At 29.9% G+C, this 19,164-nt stretch overlaps 2 protein-coding genes across 3 annotated transcripts in view; one reads left to right on the forward strand and one right to left on the reverse strand.

Annotated features, from left to right (window-relative positions):
• Positions 1-19,164, forward strand: part of LOC128667586 (ataxin-8-like) — a 69,098-nt gene that overhangs the window by 10,711 nt on the left and 39,223 nt on the right. The gene's annotated exons all lie outside the window — the stretch shown is intronic.
• On the reverse strand, positions 9,512-13,650 carry LOC103578378 (ataxin-8). The gene is made up of 5 exons (XM_008559458.3): positions 13,559-13,650; positions 12,606-12,739; positions 12,444-12,513; positions 12,149-12,337; positions 9,512-10,575 (listed from the first exon to the last, which is right to left on the reverse strand). Exons 4-5 carry the CDS (start codon positions 12,275-12,277, stop codon positions 10,315-10,317), a joined length of 390 nt encoding a protein of 129 aa, XP_008557680.3. The 5' UTR covers positions 12,278-12,337; positions 12,444-12,513; positions 12,606-12,739; positions 13,559-13,650; the 3' UTR covers positions 9,512-10,314.

Raw genomic sequence — 19,164 nt, forward strand, 5'->3', positions numbered from 1 at the left:
TATGTAGTCCATCTTTGTTGACTAGAAATCCCAAGAACTTCACTTCTGGGCGACAAAATTTACATTTTTCTGGATTTATCAGAAGACCAGCATCTCGAAATACTTCAAATACTAAAGCCAAGATTTGTTTGTGTTCTTCCATGGTCTCGCTGATTACTATCCAATCATCCAAATATGCGAAGACTTGATCAGCCCAACTAGTTGGTAAATTACGTTCCACCAAAAGTTTGTGAAATCTTTCCTTCAGCTCGTCCATTGCTTTTTGAAATGTGCTAGGAGCACCTACTAGTCCATACGGCATCCGTAACCACTCAAATTGCCCTCGTCCTTCCACAGAAAAAGCGGTGAGAGGAATCGACGCAACTGCCATGCGGATCTGATGGAAAGCCTCCTTCAAGTCCATCGTACTGATGTAAACCGCACCATGAAGCGCGCTGAGGATACGTAACATGTTAGGTAGTGGATGAGCTGGCGGTATAGTTACACGATTGATGGGTCGATAGTCAACACAAAATCGCCAGGTTTTATTTGGCTTAGCAACCATTACCGGTGAGCAAGACCAGACACTATAGCTGGGTCTTATAAAATTTTTCTTCAGTAGTTCGTCGATCTGCCGATTTAATTCTTCGTTTATTACCGGACTACGTCTATATGGTTTAATTCTGACTGGTTTGGCGTCAGGCTTCAGGACAATCTCGTGTTCAATTATATTCGTAAGTCCTTGATTCGGCATGCCTTCAAACTTTTTCATCTCAAGTTCAATGAAATTCTTGAAATCCAATTCTTGGTCAGCTGACATTGACGAGCACTTAGTTGCATTTTCTTTACAAGAAATAAATTCAAATGGGTGAACTTCATTATTGCCACTGAACTGCCAAGTTCTGTCTTTACTATTAATTATGACACCAAATTGGAGCGCAAAATCCATTCCCAACACAACAGAATAACCAAGATCTTCAATCACACTCAGGTATTGTTCTCCAGCGACCGAGTCAATTTGTATAATAAATGGAGCACCACCTAGACTCTTACATAATGTATGATTTGCCAATAGAACACCACGTTTTTGAGTTTCGTCTGGTCTTAATTCACCAGAAGCATATTCTCTGATGTCTTCATACACTTTAGCATTTATATATGATCTCTCACTGCCAGTATCCAAAATACCATTCAATTTAATTCCAAAAATCCACAGTGAGACTGGTATTCTTGCTGTAAATTCAGGTGGTCTTGGTCCTGAACCATGAACGAAAACTTTTCTTTCAGCTAGACGATATTTAATAGCAGCTGACAATGGCTGGTTCTGGAGTATTCTTGGAATAAAAGCTTCTCGAGACGAAGGTGTTGTACTTGTGTCTGGGGTCTGCGAGTTTGGAAACTGGCTTGGGCCTAGTTCCAAATGACGCGGTGAAGACATATTAAATTCAAGATCAACCGGTTCAAGCCCTGGTTGAAATTCTTCTTCCCATTGTTCTTCTGATTCATCATCTTCTTGCTCCATCATAGATGTAATTGAATTAATATTGATGTTTTGATCTGGCTGGTCGTGATCTCTTATAATTAAATCTTGGTCTTCCATGACTTGGATAAGCTGGTATACTACTTCAGTAGAAACTTCTGACAGATCTTCTTGAGTCAGTTTAACTAATTCTTCAATGTCCAAAATTTTCGTAGGTGTCTTAGTTGGTTGCGAATCATGGCCTAGAACAAAATGTTGCGGTGAAGTTGACATTTCTTTCAATTGCAATATTTTATACTGGCTATCTGGTAATGATGACGGGCCTGGACAAGGACACTGTAACGTCTCTGACCGGCTATCTGGTACTGATGGTGGGCCTGGATAAGGATACTGCAGTGAAGTCGAGACTTCATTGGCCTGCAATATCCCCAACCGGCTGATTTTATTATCTAAAGTCTTTTTATTTGACCCCTGTTTTTCTTTATGAAGATCCTGAGCCGACGGGGAATTCGGTCCAGGTGTTACTCGTTTTTTCGGTTGTCACCAGGTCCTTCTTTATTCTCCTGATGAGCTGGAGTCTGATTTTCTGGTGACGTTGCATTACTCGGTATATTTTCATTTGTATATATAATTAATTTACATTTATTTCTTGTGTGTCCAATTTCGAAGCAAATGTTACAGACTTCTTGTCTGGGATTTTCACAGACCTCGAAGACGTGTCCAGGAACACCACAATTGAAGCAAGGTCTATTGTATCTGGGAGCCATTACCGGGTTTTGAGTAAAACCAGAAATCGATCCAGGAACTTGGTTTACTCTTTGTCTGAACTGTTGTGATCTCATTGGATTATTTTGAGGTCTATAATAATTCATGTTGTTCCTTGTTTGTATTCCATATTTATTATTATATGTCCCTGGTGATGCTGATCCCATTACATTGCACTGAGAAGGTTCTAGATCTTCTTCGTGGTACATAACTTCTTCCTCTGGCACTTGCATCATGTTAAATCTGGGTTTTTCTTGAAATTTCACCGTCTTGGACACGACGGCTGGCTGTTGAGCTTCTTCGATACATCGAGTTGCTTCGTGTAAGGCATTGAGTAAATCTTCATAAGACTGCGGTGATCTGGCAAACACTAGCGTCCGTAATTCATCAGTTAGGTGATTTCTGATACATGCAACTTGTTCAGACACTGGCGGAGGTATTTGCATCGCTTGATATTTTTGCTGGATCCTCAGGACGAACTCAGTTACGTTGTCTCCAGGTTTCATCTTCATACGGCTAATTTCCATGATGATTTGGTGATCCGTTGCCGAGCTACCGAAGGCTTTTCTGAATTCAGATTTAAATTGAGCGTAATTTGTCCAACGGAGATAGTTGGCATCAAACCAACGCGCCGCCGCTCCCTGGAGAATGTAACTCATAGCTTTTAACAGGTCCCATTCAGACCAGCCTTCTCTGTGTGATCTTGCTTCCGCAGCGTAAAGGAAGTCGTTTACCGTCATATTTTCTTGAGGAAAATGAAGATTTCCCATCTTTAAGCTCTGCAAAATGTCTTTCCACCTCCTGTCGTCATTGTATCTGCCTAGGTTTTGTTGGAAGGCAGGACTTGGAGCGGGTACCTCCGGCTGATTATGATAGCTGTGGGCCTGGGGGTATTCCCCTGCTCTTCCTCCTGGATGTTCACTGTTCAATGGAATCTGGCCTTGTGAACTTATTTGAAGTCGACGCAGTTGATCTTGTAGATAATTAATTCTATCTTGCACTGGTATGTTTTGTCTATCATCATGATGGTTATCAAACTGGCCGTGTGGTAAATGTGGTTGTTGTTGATTCTGATACCCAAGATACTGGGGTCTGTCAGCAGCTGGGCCCTCCCCCCTCGCCAAATGTTGACCCATGGGGACAACGTTTGCATTATTAAGCTGGAGCTCAGCTGCTCTCCAGTTTACTGGTGAGTTTGAGTGCCAAGAATTTTCTCTTGAATACCATCTGTTTTCCCTTTCTCTACGAGAGTCCAAGATTTCTCTCATTAATTGAGACAACTGATTTATTTGTGCAGCATTTTGTTCGTTGGTACGTCTTTGGTTTTCTGATAACTGACGTATCTGCTGTGTGCTGCTTTCCATGCGATCAAATAATTGTTGTACGTCTGGTGGTATGTTATTTTCCAGACGATTCAGACTACCAGCAAAGTCCATCTGTTCATATCCTGGTAATGGTCTACAGGTATCGTGGGCCTGCAAATTGGTTGGAAAATCCAACCCACCTGCGGCTAAATTCAATTCGTGGTTGCCTGGATTTGTGTTCCTAGGTAACGTATTCGGAGCTACAGAGTACAGAGGCGGTGGATTTGGTGGTAATGACATCGCAGATATCGAACTTATAGTCGTCGTTATAGTCGGTGTAGTTCTCGTTGACGTAGTGACTGTTGTCACTGCTGATGTCGTGACCGGTCTCCCTGGATTAGGTGACATATTTGGACGACTGAACCCTCGACCTCCTGACAATCGACGTCCTGTAGAGTCTGGATCTTGTTGATTGAACATATTTATCACTTGTTGTTTTATGTAAATAATTCACTGTTTAATTTTTCTTCTCAGATTAAATTTTACCGAACTTAAACTTTTATTTATACACTTAGTTTAAGTAAATCTTTTATTTTGAATTTTAAGTCTGAGTAAAAATTAATCTTTTAATTCCCGAGGTTTTGTTCGAGTAAATTTTAATATTTTATTTACAAGGTTTATTTTCTAAATTTTGAATTATGACTTATCCGGTAGCGAGTAAGATTTTAGCTTAAAATATTTTACTCGATTATATTTCTTATTAAATTTTCTTTGATAGAATAATTATTTTATTTCTTTGAGTAGATATTTTAGTTTTGTTTTACTTAATTAATTAAATATTTTAATTAAATTAATATTTTAATTATTATTTAAATACGTATCACAATTTACTTTAAGTATCACAGTTATTTTTGTACTTTATTTTATCAAATTAAAATAATACTTTTATTGTGAAATTTTCTATATTTTATCAATTAAAATTTCGTGATAATTATTTTCCAACTATCAAAATAATTCGTAAAACTTCAATTCACGCAAAATTCTACTGATATTTTGTTTTAAACTTTTCCAATTTATTTGCAAAATTTTCACCTCGACCACGCCACACAACTATTACTTTTTCACGCGACTTTACCTTCTAATTTATTTAATAAATTATCTCCTCAACCTCTCTTACAATTATTTACGGGGTTTTTATTTAAGTTGGGCGCCAAATATAACAGGGCTAGGCTGTTACTCTGGTCGTCCTTAAATTACCTTTTAAGGGCGCCACTGGAAGGATTAACGGTCTTCCAGAACCGGTTCTTAATACTCAGGGTCGGTGTAAAAGTTAATTGTAAGAGTAGGAAAAGGAAGGATAATTTTATAAATAACTTAGATTTAGTTATTACAATAGTATTACCTTTTATTTAATTCACAACCTTTCAATTAAAACCTTATAATTTTATAACTTATGACCTTATAACTTTAGACCTTATAACTTATACCTTATAACTATTAAACCTTTAGACCTTAAACCTTTAGACCTTATAACCTTTGACCTTATAACCTTATAACTATTAACCTTATAACTATTAACCTTTTTGACCTTATAACTTCTGCCAATTACCTTTGGACTTACTTTACTTAACTACGTAGCCACTACCTTGGCATCACACACACTCTCACACTCAGTTAAAATCATTGCCAACTACCTTTGGACTTATGATTAAAATCGGTTACCTCCCGAATTAATTATTAACTAATTTACACATTTTAAAACTTATTTCACACACATACTGCACTCAAGTCCCCTGGACTTTTCTCACACACACTGACTTTAAAATGGTTTTTCCCGCCACACAATTATAAATTAATTAATTAATTTATGAGAAGAATTATGATTATTAATTAATTAATTTATTTCAATTAATTCATTTCCAATAACTAACATTATTTCTTCAATATAATACTGATCCGAATTTACTAGAATTAATGTTTTAAATTTTAGTTAGTAAAGTCTCATTTCTAATCCTGACTCAACTTTCCCGACTTTTGTTTTCAGATTTTCTTATGCCGAGAATATTTCATAATAATTTTATTAACTAATTTTATTTATTACTAATTTACTTTAATTATTAGTCTGGTCCGAGTAATTATTTTAATTAATATTTAATTTGGTTGAATTAATTATTTTAATTAATAAATTAATTTGTAACAACGCGGACTAAACTATGGAAAATTCTGGCTCATCGGCCTAGAAATTTCTACGACGCAATAACTCCGGCGACGGCCTGGAATTTCAAGACAACGCCCTGGACCCGGCAATTGGGCCTGGACCCGGTTAGACAACCGTCTGGCTTAATTTTATTAATAAATTAATTTTACAACTAATTAATTAAATATGGGCCTAGACGCGGATACCTCGACGAACGACTAAGTATTTTTAAATTAAATTAATATTTCGGCTTTGGCCTAAAATAATTAATTTAATTAATACCTGATTATTTTCTGATGCGGTTCTCTTTGTTTCGTCTCTCTTTAGATCCTTTTCCTTCTCGTTCGTCGCGTTCTCCTGCTTGTCTCTCGTGTCTTTTCTCTAGTTAATTCTCGCCTCACTTTTAATTTAGTTGGTGTTGGCTCCTTCACCTGCTGTGTGATGGAAGCGTCTTGGTGGTTCGGCGTCTTGTCCGGTTGTGTGTCTCAGTTTTGGGTTGTCTCTTCACTTATCACTGTACACCCACTCGACCGAATTCGGCTACTTCCGGAAAATTAGCTACCCCTACTTATCGCTAAGTGGGACTGACAGACAAGCCCCTACGATTTCCGCTCGGGACGACAGTCGCACTCTACCCCGGATAACCCTGGGGCAGTAATAGATTATATCGACCGCGCACATGATAGAAAATCACGGTAATTAAGCGCGGAAAATTCAAAGTTCCCTGTTACAACCTCAAATAATTTTTGAAAAAATGGATTTATCAAAAAATAATAAGAAACTTTTTTTGTAGAGCATTCAATTACCTACAAAAATATGCCTACCAAATAGACTCAACTTTAAGCCTTTTGATTCTACATAAGGACTTTAATTTAGATTCTATGTAGCTTTTAAATTTCGGCTTGGGCTATTACTCTCGCAGCATAAAAAATGTCAGCTAAGATTATCATTATTACTATTAATTTATCTGAGCGATTACTTTAATTAGTAATAGTGATTATTATTAGGGTATAATAATAATAATTATTATTATAATTTGATTATTTTTAATAGCATTACAGCGAAAATAGTAAAATTCCTATACTGTATAATAACCATTAAAAATACTCGATGAAAATAATTGCTTTTAAATTACCAGATTGTGGTATACTATCCGAAATATATTTCCATTATAATCGAAATTCGAATAAATATATTCGAATAAATAAGGTGTTAAGTAAATTATTAGGTCTTATAAAATATAAGTAATTGTCACTCGACTACTTTATTGAAATGTTTCATAATTTTAAAATTACTTGAAATTATTGATTTATGAGTTTTTATATATACATTTTGTCCCTGAATAGTATGACATTGACACAAAATGATTTAAAACTTCGTTTGTTTTTATGACGTTTCATCAGAACTTAGTGTCGGCGGACCTTTATTACAGGCACTTTGTATGTTGTAATAATAAATATAGTCAATTTCTAGCAACAGAAAAATAATGGGAGAGATAAAACAAATGTATAATCGGTTATTAAATCCGTCATTTGATGAAGGAGACGTGAGTTTACAGACTCGTTTAAGATTTCGAAACGAAATGCGCATTACCCAATTGAAACAATTATTAGGTATGTTAAGATTTCAGGTACTTCAATATGCTTAAAAAACTGTATTTTAAATAATGCAGTATTTATTCTTAAATTCTTTTAGCAAACCCTTATGGAAATTTTTCTCTTAATAAAAATGGAAAAATTCTTAAACAGTCAAAATAATGATTTTGAAATTATTATTCTCTCTTAAAAAGTCTTAAATAGTCTTATCAAGTCAGAAGAACTCTTCATTTGACATAAAACGTCAGAGTATTTGGTAGATTTCGGACTCTTCTAGAAGAGTTTTTCATAGTTAATAAAACTTTCGGTAGAAAATTAGTGCGATTGCCAAAAAACTTATTGAGAATTTTTAATAATTAATGAGACTTTCAGTAGAAAATAAGTGCGGCCACAAGAAGAGTTATTCAGAGTTTTCAATAATTAATAAGACTTTCAGGAGATAATTAGTGCGGCTGCAGGGAAGAGTTATTCCGAGGTTTTTTTTATAATAAATAAGCCTTTCTTTAGATAATTAGTGCCACTACAAAAAGAGTTAATCAGAGTTTTTCCTAATAATTAAGACATTCAGCAGATAATTAGTACCACCACAGAAAGAGTTATTTAGACATTTTCTTAATTATTAAGTTATTCAGGAGATCATTAGTACCACTACAGAAAATATTATTTTGAGTTTTTAATAGTGTATATCAAATTGTATCAAATGGTAAGTAAGCTAAAGCTTTCCTTTTAAATAATTGATTGATAACAAATTTTTATTGTAAGTAAAATAAATTCTCTTCTACACAATGAAATAAATTTTATTTTAAATTTTAGCCTACGTTACATGTTATATATATTATTTACTTATTATATAATTGGTAATTAAGTCATCTTCAATAATATTATTTATGCTTAGTTTTTGTTTTTATAAAATTATTTTAATCTTAAACAATATTTTGGAATCTACATTAAACTAACATATACGAAAATATATCATTAAGTATAAAATTTTCAAGACAATAATAATAAAAAATATAGCAATTACCCGACAAAATACCGAAGGGAGAAAAAATAAGTTTTTCTTTACCCCCTATGCAAAAATTTCATAAAAAAAATATGTTATAAATAGATCAAATTTGTATAAAATATATAATTTTATTTGCTAACTTTTGGCCGATTTTCGTTTATAGTTTAAATATTTCAAATGTAATTTAAATATATTAAAAATGTATCTTTCAATATATAAAAAATACATGTATGAAAATATTTAAAAAATATATAAAACATATACTTAAAATATAAAAAATAAATACTTTTAATTTTATCAATAACATAGAAAAAAAAAATATTAAAAAATTATATAAAAAACATATTAATTTTTTTTCTCCTATGTTGGTAATAAATTTAAAAATATGTTTTTTGTATTTTAATGATTATATTTTTTATATATCTAAAATATATATATTTTTTTCTTTACATTATCATACCGATATTTTTTTTACATTTTTATACATGTATTTATTATATATTCTAAGATATATTTCTAATATATTTAAATTATATTTAAAATATATCTAGCAATCACCCAAAAATTGGCTATTGAAAATATAATTTTTATACAAATATTATATATTTTTTATGAATTTTTTTTCCATGAGGGACAAATCATTTTACATAAAATCACAACACTACTTTTTTTTTGCAGATGTTATAGCACGGCCTAAATATGTATTTATTTTTTTGAGTTCCGTTTGGATTTTATCATCTGAGTAATTGCGTTTATTTAAAAAATTTTGAAAATGGTATGATACTAATTCAACTTTTCTTGGTGTTAGATCTTTTCTTGCACCGGTATTTTTTTTTAAAATAACCAAATTAAATTATTAATTAAAATAATTAAAATAACCAAATTAAATATTAATTGAAATAATTAATCGGACCAAATTAATAATTAAAAGTAAATTAATAATAAATAAAATTATTATAAAATATACTCGGCATAAAGAAAGATCTATAAGTAAAAGTCGGGAAAGTTGAGTCAGGATTAGAAATGAGATTTTACTAACTAAAACTTAAAATGTTAATTCTCGTGAAATTGAATCAGTATTGTATTGAAGAAAGAATGTTAGTTATTGGAAAGGAATTAATTGAAATTAATTAATTAATAATCATAAATCTTCTCATAAATTAATTAATTAATAAGATGCGTGGCGGGAATAGCCATTTTAAATTCAGTGTGTGTGAAGAAAAGTCCAGGGGACTCGAGTGCAGTATGTGTGTAGGAAATAAATTTTAAAATGTGTAAATAGTTAATAAATAATTCGCGAGGTAACCGATTTTAATCATAAGTCCAAAGGTAGTTGGCAATGTTTTAACTGAGTGTGAGAGTGTGTGTGATGCCAAGGTAGTGGCTATGTAGTTAAGTAAAGTAAGTCCAAAGGTAATTGGCAGAAGTTATAAGGTCAAAAGGTTAATAGTTATAAGGTCTAAAAGTTATAAGGTCCAAAGGTTAATAGTTATAAGGTCTAAAAGTTATAAGGTTCAAAGGTTTAATAGTTATAAGGTATAAGTTATAAGGTATAAGGTCAAAAGTTATAAAATTATAAGGTTTTAATTGAAAGGTTGGGAATTAATAAAGTTAATATTATTGTAATAATTAAATCTAAGTTATTTATAAAATTATCCTTCCTCTTCCTTCTCTTACAATTAAATTTTACACCGACCCTGAGCATTAAGAACCGGTTCTGGAAGACCGTTTAATCCTTCCAGTGGCGCCCTTAAAAAGTAATTTAAGGACGGCCAGAGTAACAGCATAGCCCTGTTATATCCAAATGGCATGTGCCATATTAGTTATAAATTTAGCTGGAGTATCGGAATTACTCGCATTGCGATATAATGCACTTCATATATATAAATTATCTCCGATTACGAACTGATCATTATGTAAATAGTTAATGTTTTCATCTTGTTGCTGTTGTTGTTGAGCTTGTAATAATCGACGTTGATGTTGTCGTGCTAGTAACAGCCGGCGTTGTGTGCTTGCAATCGTTGACGTTGTTGTTGTTGTAGTCCTTGTAATTCTAGTTGTTGTAGTCCTTGTAATTCTGGTTGTTGTAATCCTTGTAATTCTAGTTGTTGTTGTCCTAATTCTTGTTGTTGTTGTTGTCGTTGTAATTCTTGTTCTTGTTGTTGCTGCTTCGGTTCAAATAATCGAACTTTCATATTTCGTTGTCTTGCTTTCATCAACTGCTTTTTTACTGCGTTTGTATTTGAACTCTAAACAAAAAATATATTTATTAAATCAATCGAATAATTTCGATTTCAATCATCAATCAAAAAATATCATATGTACTTTCAGAAAGTGATAAAAGATACCAATAACGAGATTTAATATTTTTATTTGGCTAAAATATCGTGAGCGTCTATTGGCAACTAAATGACATCAGTCAGTTGGTTGAATATTAAATCTTTCATGTTCAAACATTAAAAATTTGCTAAAGTATTAAAAATATATAAACGCAAAAAATATAAGTTTGTTAAACTTCGTTACGTTTGTAAGAAAAAACACAATTGTTTGAATATTTTTTCGCAGACCCTATGAGGAAAATTAATATTAAAAGATATAAAATACATAAAAAATATTTAAATACATGTTATTAAATTTGTATACAATCTATTTTTAATAGCTAACTAACGGTTGAATTTCGCATAAATTTAATTATTTTAAAATGTAATTTAAATATGTCAAATATTTTAGATATATAAAAAATATAAAAATTTTAATTTTAATTTAATTAACAACAAAGGAAGAAAATATTAAAAAATTGTATAAAAAAAAATAATTTTATCAATATTTTTTTCCTATGTTAATGATTGAATAAAAAATATTTTTTTTTTTTTTTTATATCATCATACCGATACTTTTTTTTTTATTTTAAATATATTTTTTTATACAAATTTTATATATATTTGTTTATATTGTATGTATTTTTTAAAATTTTTGATATACTAAATATATATATTAATATTTTTTTTTTTTTTCATAGGAGAGTTCAGTGTCATTCCTATTTAATTTTATGAAAACTTTTAAAGTTTTATGATTTTTAATATTAATTATAATATCTTCTTTACTTTTCAAAATAAAATTTGATAAAATTATAAAATTCTTAAACTGTACTTTGATGATTTTTTTTCGAATTCTATACGATATTTAATGAATCTCTACCTTAACATTCAAATAACAAAAGAAAATTTTATTTACCATGAATTTCTGAATGGAAAAAAAAAATTGCTGGTCAGATTTGCTTCTACACAAATTCATATTACATTAATCAAGTTATTTAATATTTCATAAAAAAACAAACAAAAAAAATCTCACGTTTAATTTTAATTTTTCATTTGGTACTTCTTTATTTTTTTTATAAAAAACATTACTGATAATAACAAAATTATATATCATATCATGATTAAGTTTGAGATATTGTACTACATTTATAATAAACTCATGAATTTTTATAATTTTATAAAAACGTTTCCTTTCAAATTTTGTTTCCATCACTATCAAATTTTTTTGTTTATGAAGAGTTATTTACATATTCCCGTTTAAACTTTGGAAAAATAAAAATAAATCCCTCCTTAAAAATATATTGCCAGTCAAATTTTTTTTTTTTTTTAAATAATTAAAATATTGAAAAGATATTTTATCTGCCACAATAAAGAAAATCTGCCATTTTTTATAGGTAATTCGAAATTGGTACAAAATATTTAAATAAAAAGAAAACATGTGTTTTATAAAATAATCAATATTAAATTCATATTATTGCTGATATATATTCAAAAAAATGACTACCTTACTAATTTCAGGTGTCAATTTCAATTCATTATTATAAATATTCTCTGACAGATCCGAATCTTCACCCTCTGATATCATTTCTACATTATTTTCGTTCCTTGCTACGGCCTCATTACTATCATCCATGCCTTTTTCTTCTTCATTCTCGAAATTCCTATTTACAAGCAAATTTTGTTCCTTCAAAATCTAAAAAAAGTTTAAAATCATATATTAATATAAATATGAGAACTTCAATACTTATTAATTTTTGTTTTTTAATATTAAATACATGCTATATTGTTAATTTCAGTACTTGCTTTGTGAGCCTTTGAAATTTCGTCAATTTTTTGTTTATTTGCAGTTGCTAAATGTTGCCTCTTATTCTAAAAAAGTAAAAAAGTAGAAAAATAAATCTTTCATGAAAAATATTACTAAATTTTTATCAAAGATGCTTAAAGCAATTACTCGTGCGTACTTTTCTAACTTTTTTAGCCGTTGAAATATAATTGTTTTCGTCGTCTGATGAGGATGAGTCTTCTAAAGATGATAGATTCATAATTTTTTGGATTCGGTATTTCAAGTTTGGATCCTTTAATTTCTCGATTGAATCTGAAATTTTTCATAATTAAGTATTATTGCTACAAAAGTTTGTTTAAAGAACAATATAGGTATAATATAAAATTTTCTATAGAGTTTCTGAGTAATAAAGCGAGATTGCTGATTACGAAAAAATAGGTGATCTGCTTTTTTTTTGACTCAATCACAAATTGAATATAAAAAAAAAAATTTGATTTACATTATATTTCAGATACATAAAAATATATAATCTATTCAGTGAATAACATGAAACAAAAAATATATGATTTTTTTAATATTTTTTTTTTTCCTGTGTTCATGATTAAATTAAAAATATATATTTTTTATGTAACTGAAACATTTTTTTTTTATATTTCCATATATTTATTTCTTATATATTCTAACATATATTATCTATATATTTAAATTATATTCAAAATTTGATCTACAACCGGCCAAAACTTGGCAATTACAAATATATTTTTCTTTTTATAAATCTTTATTCCGGATGACGCACTTTACCGTATACGGCCGTATGTTTGTGTTTCGGCTCTACTGTATTATATACATATATTGTGGGTCTCGAGTTTTTTTTATTTGTCTTAAGTAGCTTTCCGTAAAAACGCCTAAGTACAACCGATATTGATCACTTCTCAATTTAATTTTATTATTGATTGACAACTTAAAATAATAGTTTTTAATTGACTATACCGATAAATGAATTAAAAATTTATTAACTTCTGAAATTGAGCTATGATGAAATTATTGATAATATCTTTTGATTCTTTTGTATTTTAGCTAAATAAATTAACAAGAATTTTTAAATATGTTAGTCTGCAATAGTAGCTATACCTCTTCAGTATGAATAAAGTAATTCGCGTTTATAACTCTTGTAAATAAATTTTATTAGAAAATCTTTATATTTTTATATAAATCACGAATAGCTACATCTCCACAGTATGAATGAAAAGGCACGCGTTGACTGCCCCTGTTACGTTCTGGTTGATGTTTTGGCGCTGGCGTGGTTGAGCGGTCGATTTGAATTGGACGTAATGAGAACTTACATATAATTATAAATAATTATTTAGTAAGGGTTGAACAGCCACCATTCGGTGGTTGAAATAAACTGCTTATTATTTTATATCTCAATCCGATTTATTCAATTGTAAAAGAATAATTTCAATAATGTGAAAATAGACAATTGAATCAATTTATAAATTGTTAAAGTTCGTCTAACAATAACTTCGAAAGGGTGAGAAAGAAGTTGAGTATTTAGTATTGAGCCTGACTGCTCTCTATGATTCTATATTTCAGACTGAATTCTCTTGATCGAGAAAAACTAGAGTAAGTCTCTTATCAATACGAGGCGCTTGGGCATCAGGCCCGCGCATCGTTCGATATAGAGGGGTGGATCGTGATAAGCAATATTCTCCGATGATCCATTCTCCGTTCTCACGCTTTCTCCGTTTTTATTATTAACAAATGAGTCACTTATCTATGAACAAAGTTATCTTAGAACAAAATAGATGTTTGTGCAGCTGCACGTCTCGAGGATTTACTCGAGGCGTCAGCGTTTATTTGTACATAACAAATATTAAGAGAAAAATAACTTTATTAATATGTTTCAAATATTCTAAATAATATCATATTATTTTATATTATTATGTTATGCTATACTATTACATTATATTATATCCTACAATATAGAGTAACTTATTAATTATGCAACTTGCTAAATTATCAATATACATCTTAATTAATTAGTTAGGTCTCAGATCGGTCTCTTAATAATTAGTATTTAAAAATAGTCAGAGACATCTGACGAGCAGGCTGGGACGTAACACCTCCCCACGCGGTAGACAAGCGCCCCGCTTGTTTTGGGCCTTAGCTCTTGTTGGAAATGTAGGTTATTTTCTTTATTGTTTTTTTTGTAACTCTATTTTACCCATCTTCGAGTTTAAGAAATCTAAGTACCGACCTGTGACCTATGACTCGACGCCTGCCTTTTTAGTGGCGACATTAAAAATCCATTTTCTTTCTAATCCGTCTGTTTGTAAATCATGGTAAACATTTTTATAAATATTTCTTCCAATCCTATTTGTTTGGGGATTAAGATAAATTATGCGTCACGTATGCCGTATCTGTGGCCAGAAAATTATCTGAAAATTTATATTTTTTTTGTAAAAAAAAAAAAATTTTAATATATTCTTAAAATTATTTCCCTTTTTTTTCTTTATTTAAAATTTTTTTTTTTTTTTTTTTTTTTTTTTTTTTTTTTCAAATTATTTTAAAGTAGACTATATACGTATATAAAAAAAAGATTTTACGAATAGGACGAATTCATAAAATTTTCTTGTAAAATTATTAATATTTTCTTTTTAAAAAAAACTTTAAGATATAATGTTTGTAAGAAGTTTATGCTAAGGAGAAAAGAAATTCCAAAACCTTAAACTATTATTTGAATGTGATTTCTTTCCGGTCTTCTTTATGTAATTATTACTATGATTTTAATTTTCTTTTAACTGTTTTAAATGTATTACTTTATCGTAGGTTATAAAAATTTCTTCATTTCTTTGTTTTTCTTTCTATTATTTAGTTAGTTTTTTTTTTTTTTTTTTTTTTTTTTGAGTTTTTAGTATTGTTTTCTGAATATGTTTATTAATGTTAATAAGAATTATTATATTATTACAATGATGTATCTATATTATATCTAAATATTTGTATATATTCATTTATTAGTATTACTTACGACTTTTCTGTCTCTATGTGCTAATTCTGTATATTTGCATATAATTTTTTTGTTTTCCTGCATTTTGCATATTTTTTTTTTTTTTTTTTTTTTTACAATTCTATATAAATTTGCATTAAAATTATCTATTAAACAATATATAAAGAAAAACTTACTCTACAAATTCTTAATTTTACATTAAAATACTATTTGAGTCTATATACTGTTAAAAAAAATTATTTTTTTTTCTGTCTTCTTTTTTTTTTTTTTTTTTTTTTTTTATTTTTAATTTTTTTATGAAAGTTTATAGACTGGAAGCTTATTTTTTTTCTTAGCATTATTACTCAATTTCAATCCGTAGCAGATATTATTGATACTATCATTCTTATTAAAATTTGTGTATAGACAGTAAATTCATTCATTAATTATATAACCATTCATTAATTGTATAACCCTCTTTAAGTTTACTCTCTACTCGAACAAACATTGCCGTTTTCGTTTAAGCTTTTAAAACGAAATATTCTCCTTCTGTTAATGATATTTGTAGATTATTTAAATGTTGAAATGTTACCGTATTGTCTACTAAATTTATTATTCCGCCGTGTTCCGCAAATTTACCATCTCTCTGATTCTTTACTAAGAATATATTTTGGCCTATTTTGAAATTTACTGGATTAATTTTTTTATCATACCGTACTTTGGATCTTTGCTTTGAATTTTCTAAATTTTGTCTTGCTTCTTTCCGTGATTCTAATAATCTAGTTGCAAGTTCTTTAACAAAATCTGCGTATGTAGGAATCTCGTCTAGATAGGAAAATTCTGATAGTAATCGTGCTTCTTTACCAAAAACTAATTTATACGGCGTAAATTTCGTACCTTCATGTACACTTGTGTTGTAAGCAAAAGTGGCATGAGGCAACCATTTATCCCAATCATCGTGACTTGTAAAATGTTTAATATAATCAGTTAAAACTTGATGGCTTCTCTCGAGAGAACCATTCGATTGAGGATGAAAAGCTGTTGTCTTAATTTGTTTCATTTTGAAAATTTTGGCTACGCAACTCATTACTTTACCTATAAAAGCTTGACCCTGGTCTGTTAAAATTACTTTCGGGCAACCGTGCCCTGATTAAACAAAACGATTTGTGACGATTAAAACTGTTTTAATCGTTTTAAATTGTCATAAATCGTCAATTGATGATTAAAAGCGATTAAATTTTTCGAATGAAGATTAAAGACGATTCATGACGATTTGAAATTTTAATCGTCATTAATCGTTTTTAATCGTAAAATAATGAATCGTCTTTTGATGATTTGGGACGATTAAATCTGAAAATTTATGACGATTATGACGTTTAACGACGGTTAATGATGATTTAATTTTTAATCGTTTTTAATCGTCACAAATCGTTTTGTTTAATCAGGGTGTTTTAATATAAAATTCTCGACTAATGCTATCGCGATATCTTTGGCCGTCATGGACACTAAAGGTATTGCAAAACAATATTTTGAAAGGTCATCTTGCATCGTTAAAATATATGAATATCCGTTAGCTGAAGTTTTATTCGGTACTACTATATCTAATGCTAATTTATCCCATACTTCTGCGGATGTGTCTGTAATGACCATCGGCTGTTTGGTTTTTATTCTAACAAATTTCTTTTTCTGGCAACTAATACATTTCCTAACGAAATCTTCAACATGCTTTTTGATATTGTCCCAAAAATATTTTTGTCTAATTCTATTATAAGTTTTAGTTACTCCTTTATGTCCTGCTATTGAAGTTTCGTGATTTTCGGCTATTATTTTTTCTTTTTCCTCTACTGGAGGTATTATTATTTCATCTTTGCAAATAATTATTTTTAAATCGCTACCTTTGAAAATTTTAGCAATAATATTTTTAATTTTCGTCCAAACTGTTTTTGATAAATTGCTTCTACTTCGAGAAATACTAACTGATTTTATTTTTGATTTTTCCATATATAACTTTAAATTTTTGAAAGCTTTACAATAATCTTTTTCAGTTGGTGTATCTCGACTATCTCTTTGAGTTATCAACGCGAGTACTTTCTTTTTACATGATCTCATTTTGATTACTTGACCTGTTTTATAATTAGTTAAAGGGCTTAATTTTAAATATCCTGACACTAAAAACTGTTTCCCGATTTCGCTTGGTACGGTACCATCAGCGTTAATGAAACATAAATAACAATTTTTCTGCATTTCTAAGTTATCTCTTGTTTCGGGTACGTTCTCGTTACTATAGTCGTTTGAAGTATTTGAAATTATAGATATATTACCGTCAGAGTCTATTTCCTCGTTAGATAAATTGTCGTTTGCTATTATGATCGCATTGTCGTTTGATTTGTTTTGATTTCTGTCCGAATTTGATTGTGTCGAATTTAGTCGTATGTCTATTTCATTATCAGATGAGTTTATCTGTTCGATTTGGTCAAAATTTTGGTCATTAAATGAATTTATTTGTTCTATCTGTTCGAAATTTTCGTCGTCAGCTGAATTTATCTGTTAATCGAAGTTCAGGTCGTTGAATGAATTTATTCGTTCAGGCGATTTTGAATTTCGATCAGCAGGTGAATTTAGTGTAGGGTTTTGTGATTCTCTACGTGATGTAGTTTGTTGTGAATTTTCTGGGCTTGTATTTTCATTTATTATTGACAATCTATCATTAGTTCGTTTATTATTTAAATTTTGTTGACGTTTAATTGCTTTTAGAGTAACCATTATGTCTGGTAATTTGGGTTGTGAATTTTTATTATTTGGCTTTTTTGTTTTATTTTTAAAATTTTTCGCAAGATGTTGTATTTTATTCGGAATCTGTTTTTGTGTATGTGTATGTTCGTCGTAGTCGGTACAGCATGAACATGTTTTGAGTTTACGTTTTCTAATCGATCTACGTAGTTCTGGTGTAATTTTATTAGTATGTGTTTGTTCTGCATCAGTACCGTGAGGTCTGTTCTTGTCTGCGTCTGTTAAATTTGGGTTTATTTTTGTAGTGTTTGTTTTTGTCTTTTCTGTATTTTTATTGGCTATTTCTTCCTGTGTTATTGTGTTAGTTTTTATGGTTTTTGTTTCGTCGGGTGATTCTACTGTCATGGGTTCAATTACAAAAGAATTTTCTCCTATGTCGTTAGTTGACATGTTTATGTTATTTTCTGGTTCATTATGAATTACCGCAGAGACGTCCATAATTTTTGGATAATCGCCTCCTTCGTCAGAAGACCAAGGAATTGCACCTCCCATGTCTTTTTTATTTACGGATTTGGGTGTGATAGGAGTTCTTGGAGTGATAGGGATTGTTTCGACAGGTGATTCAGTACTAATGTCATTTGAATTTTCTGAATATATTTTTGAATAAGTCATTTCTGTCTCGTCAGTGTTTGATTCGTCATCAGAAGTTTCTGGAATAATTATTTTTTCAATTTTCTTACTTTGTTTATTTATTTTTCTACGTGAACGTATTGTAGGAGAGGGTGTAAACTCTGCCATTTTAGTTGTCCTTTTGATTTGAGAAGGATTAAATTTATTTTTATTAATTTTTACATTTTTCTTATCTGTCTGTATTTTTGGATTTGGGTGTGTAGATGTAGCTTGTGTTTGTACGTTGGGTGGTAATGACAATGGAGTTTTCGTGGTTTTACCACTTTCAACTTGCGGATTTGGGGATTGAGGTGTTGGTGTTAAATTACGTGAATTTTTATGTTTTGGAGAG

Source organism: Microplitis demolitor, chromosome 4 (genome assembly GCF_026212275.2).
Source record: "Microplitis demolitor isolate Queensland-Clemson2020A chromosome 4, iyMicDemo2.1a, whole genome shotgun sequence".
Lineage (NCBI taxonomy): Eukaryota > Metazoa > Arthropoda > Insecta > Hymenoptera > Braconidae > Microplitis > Microplitis demolitor.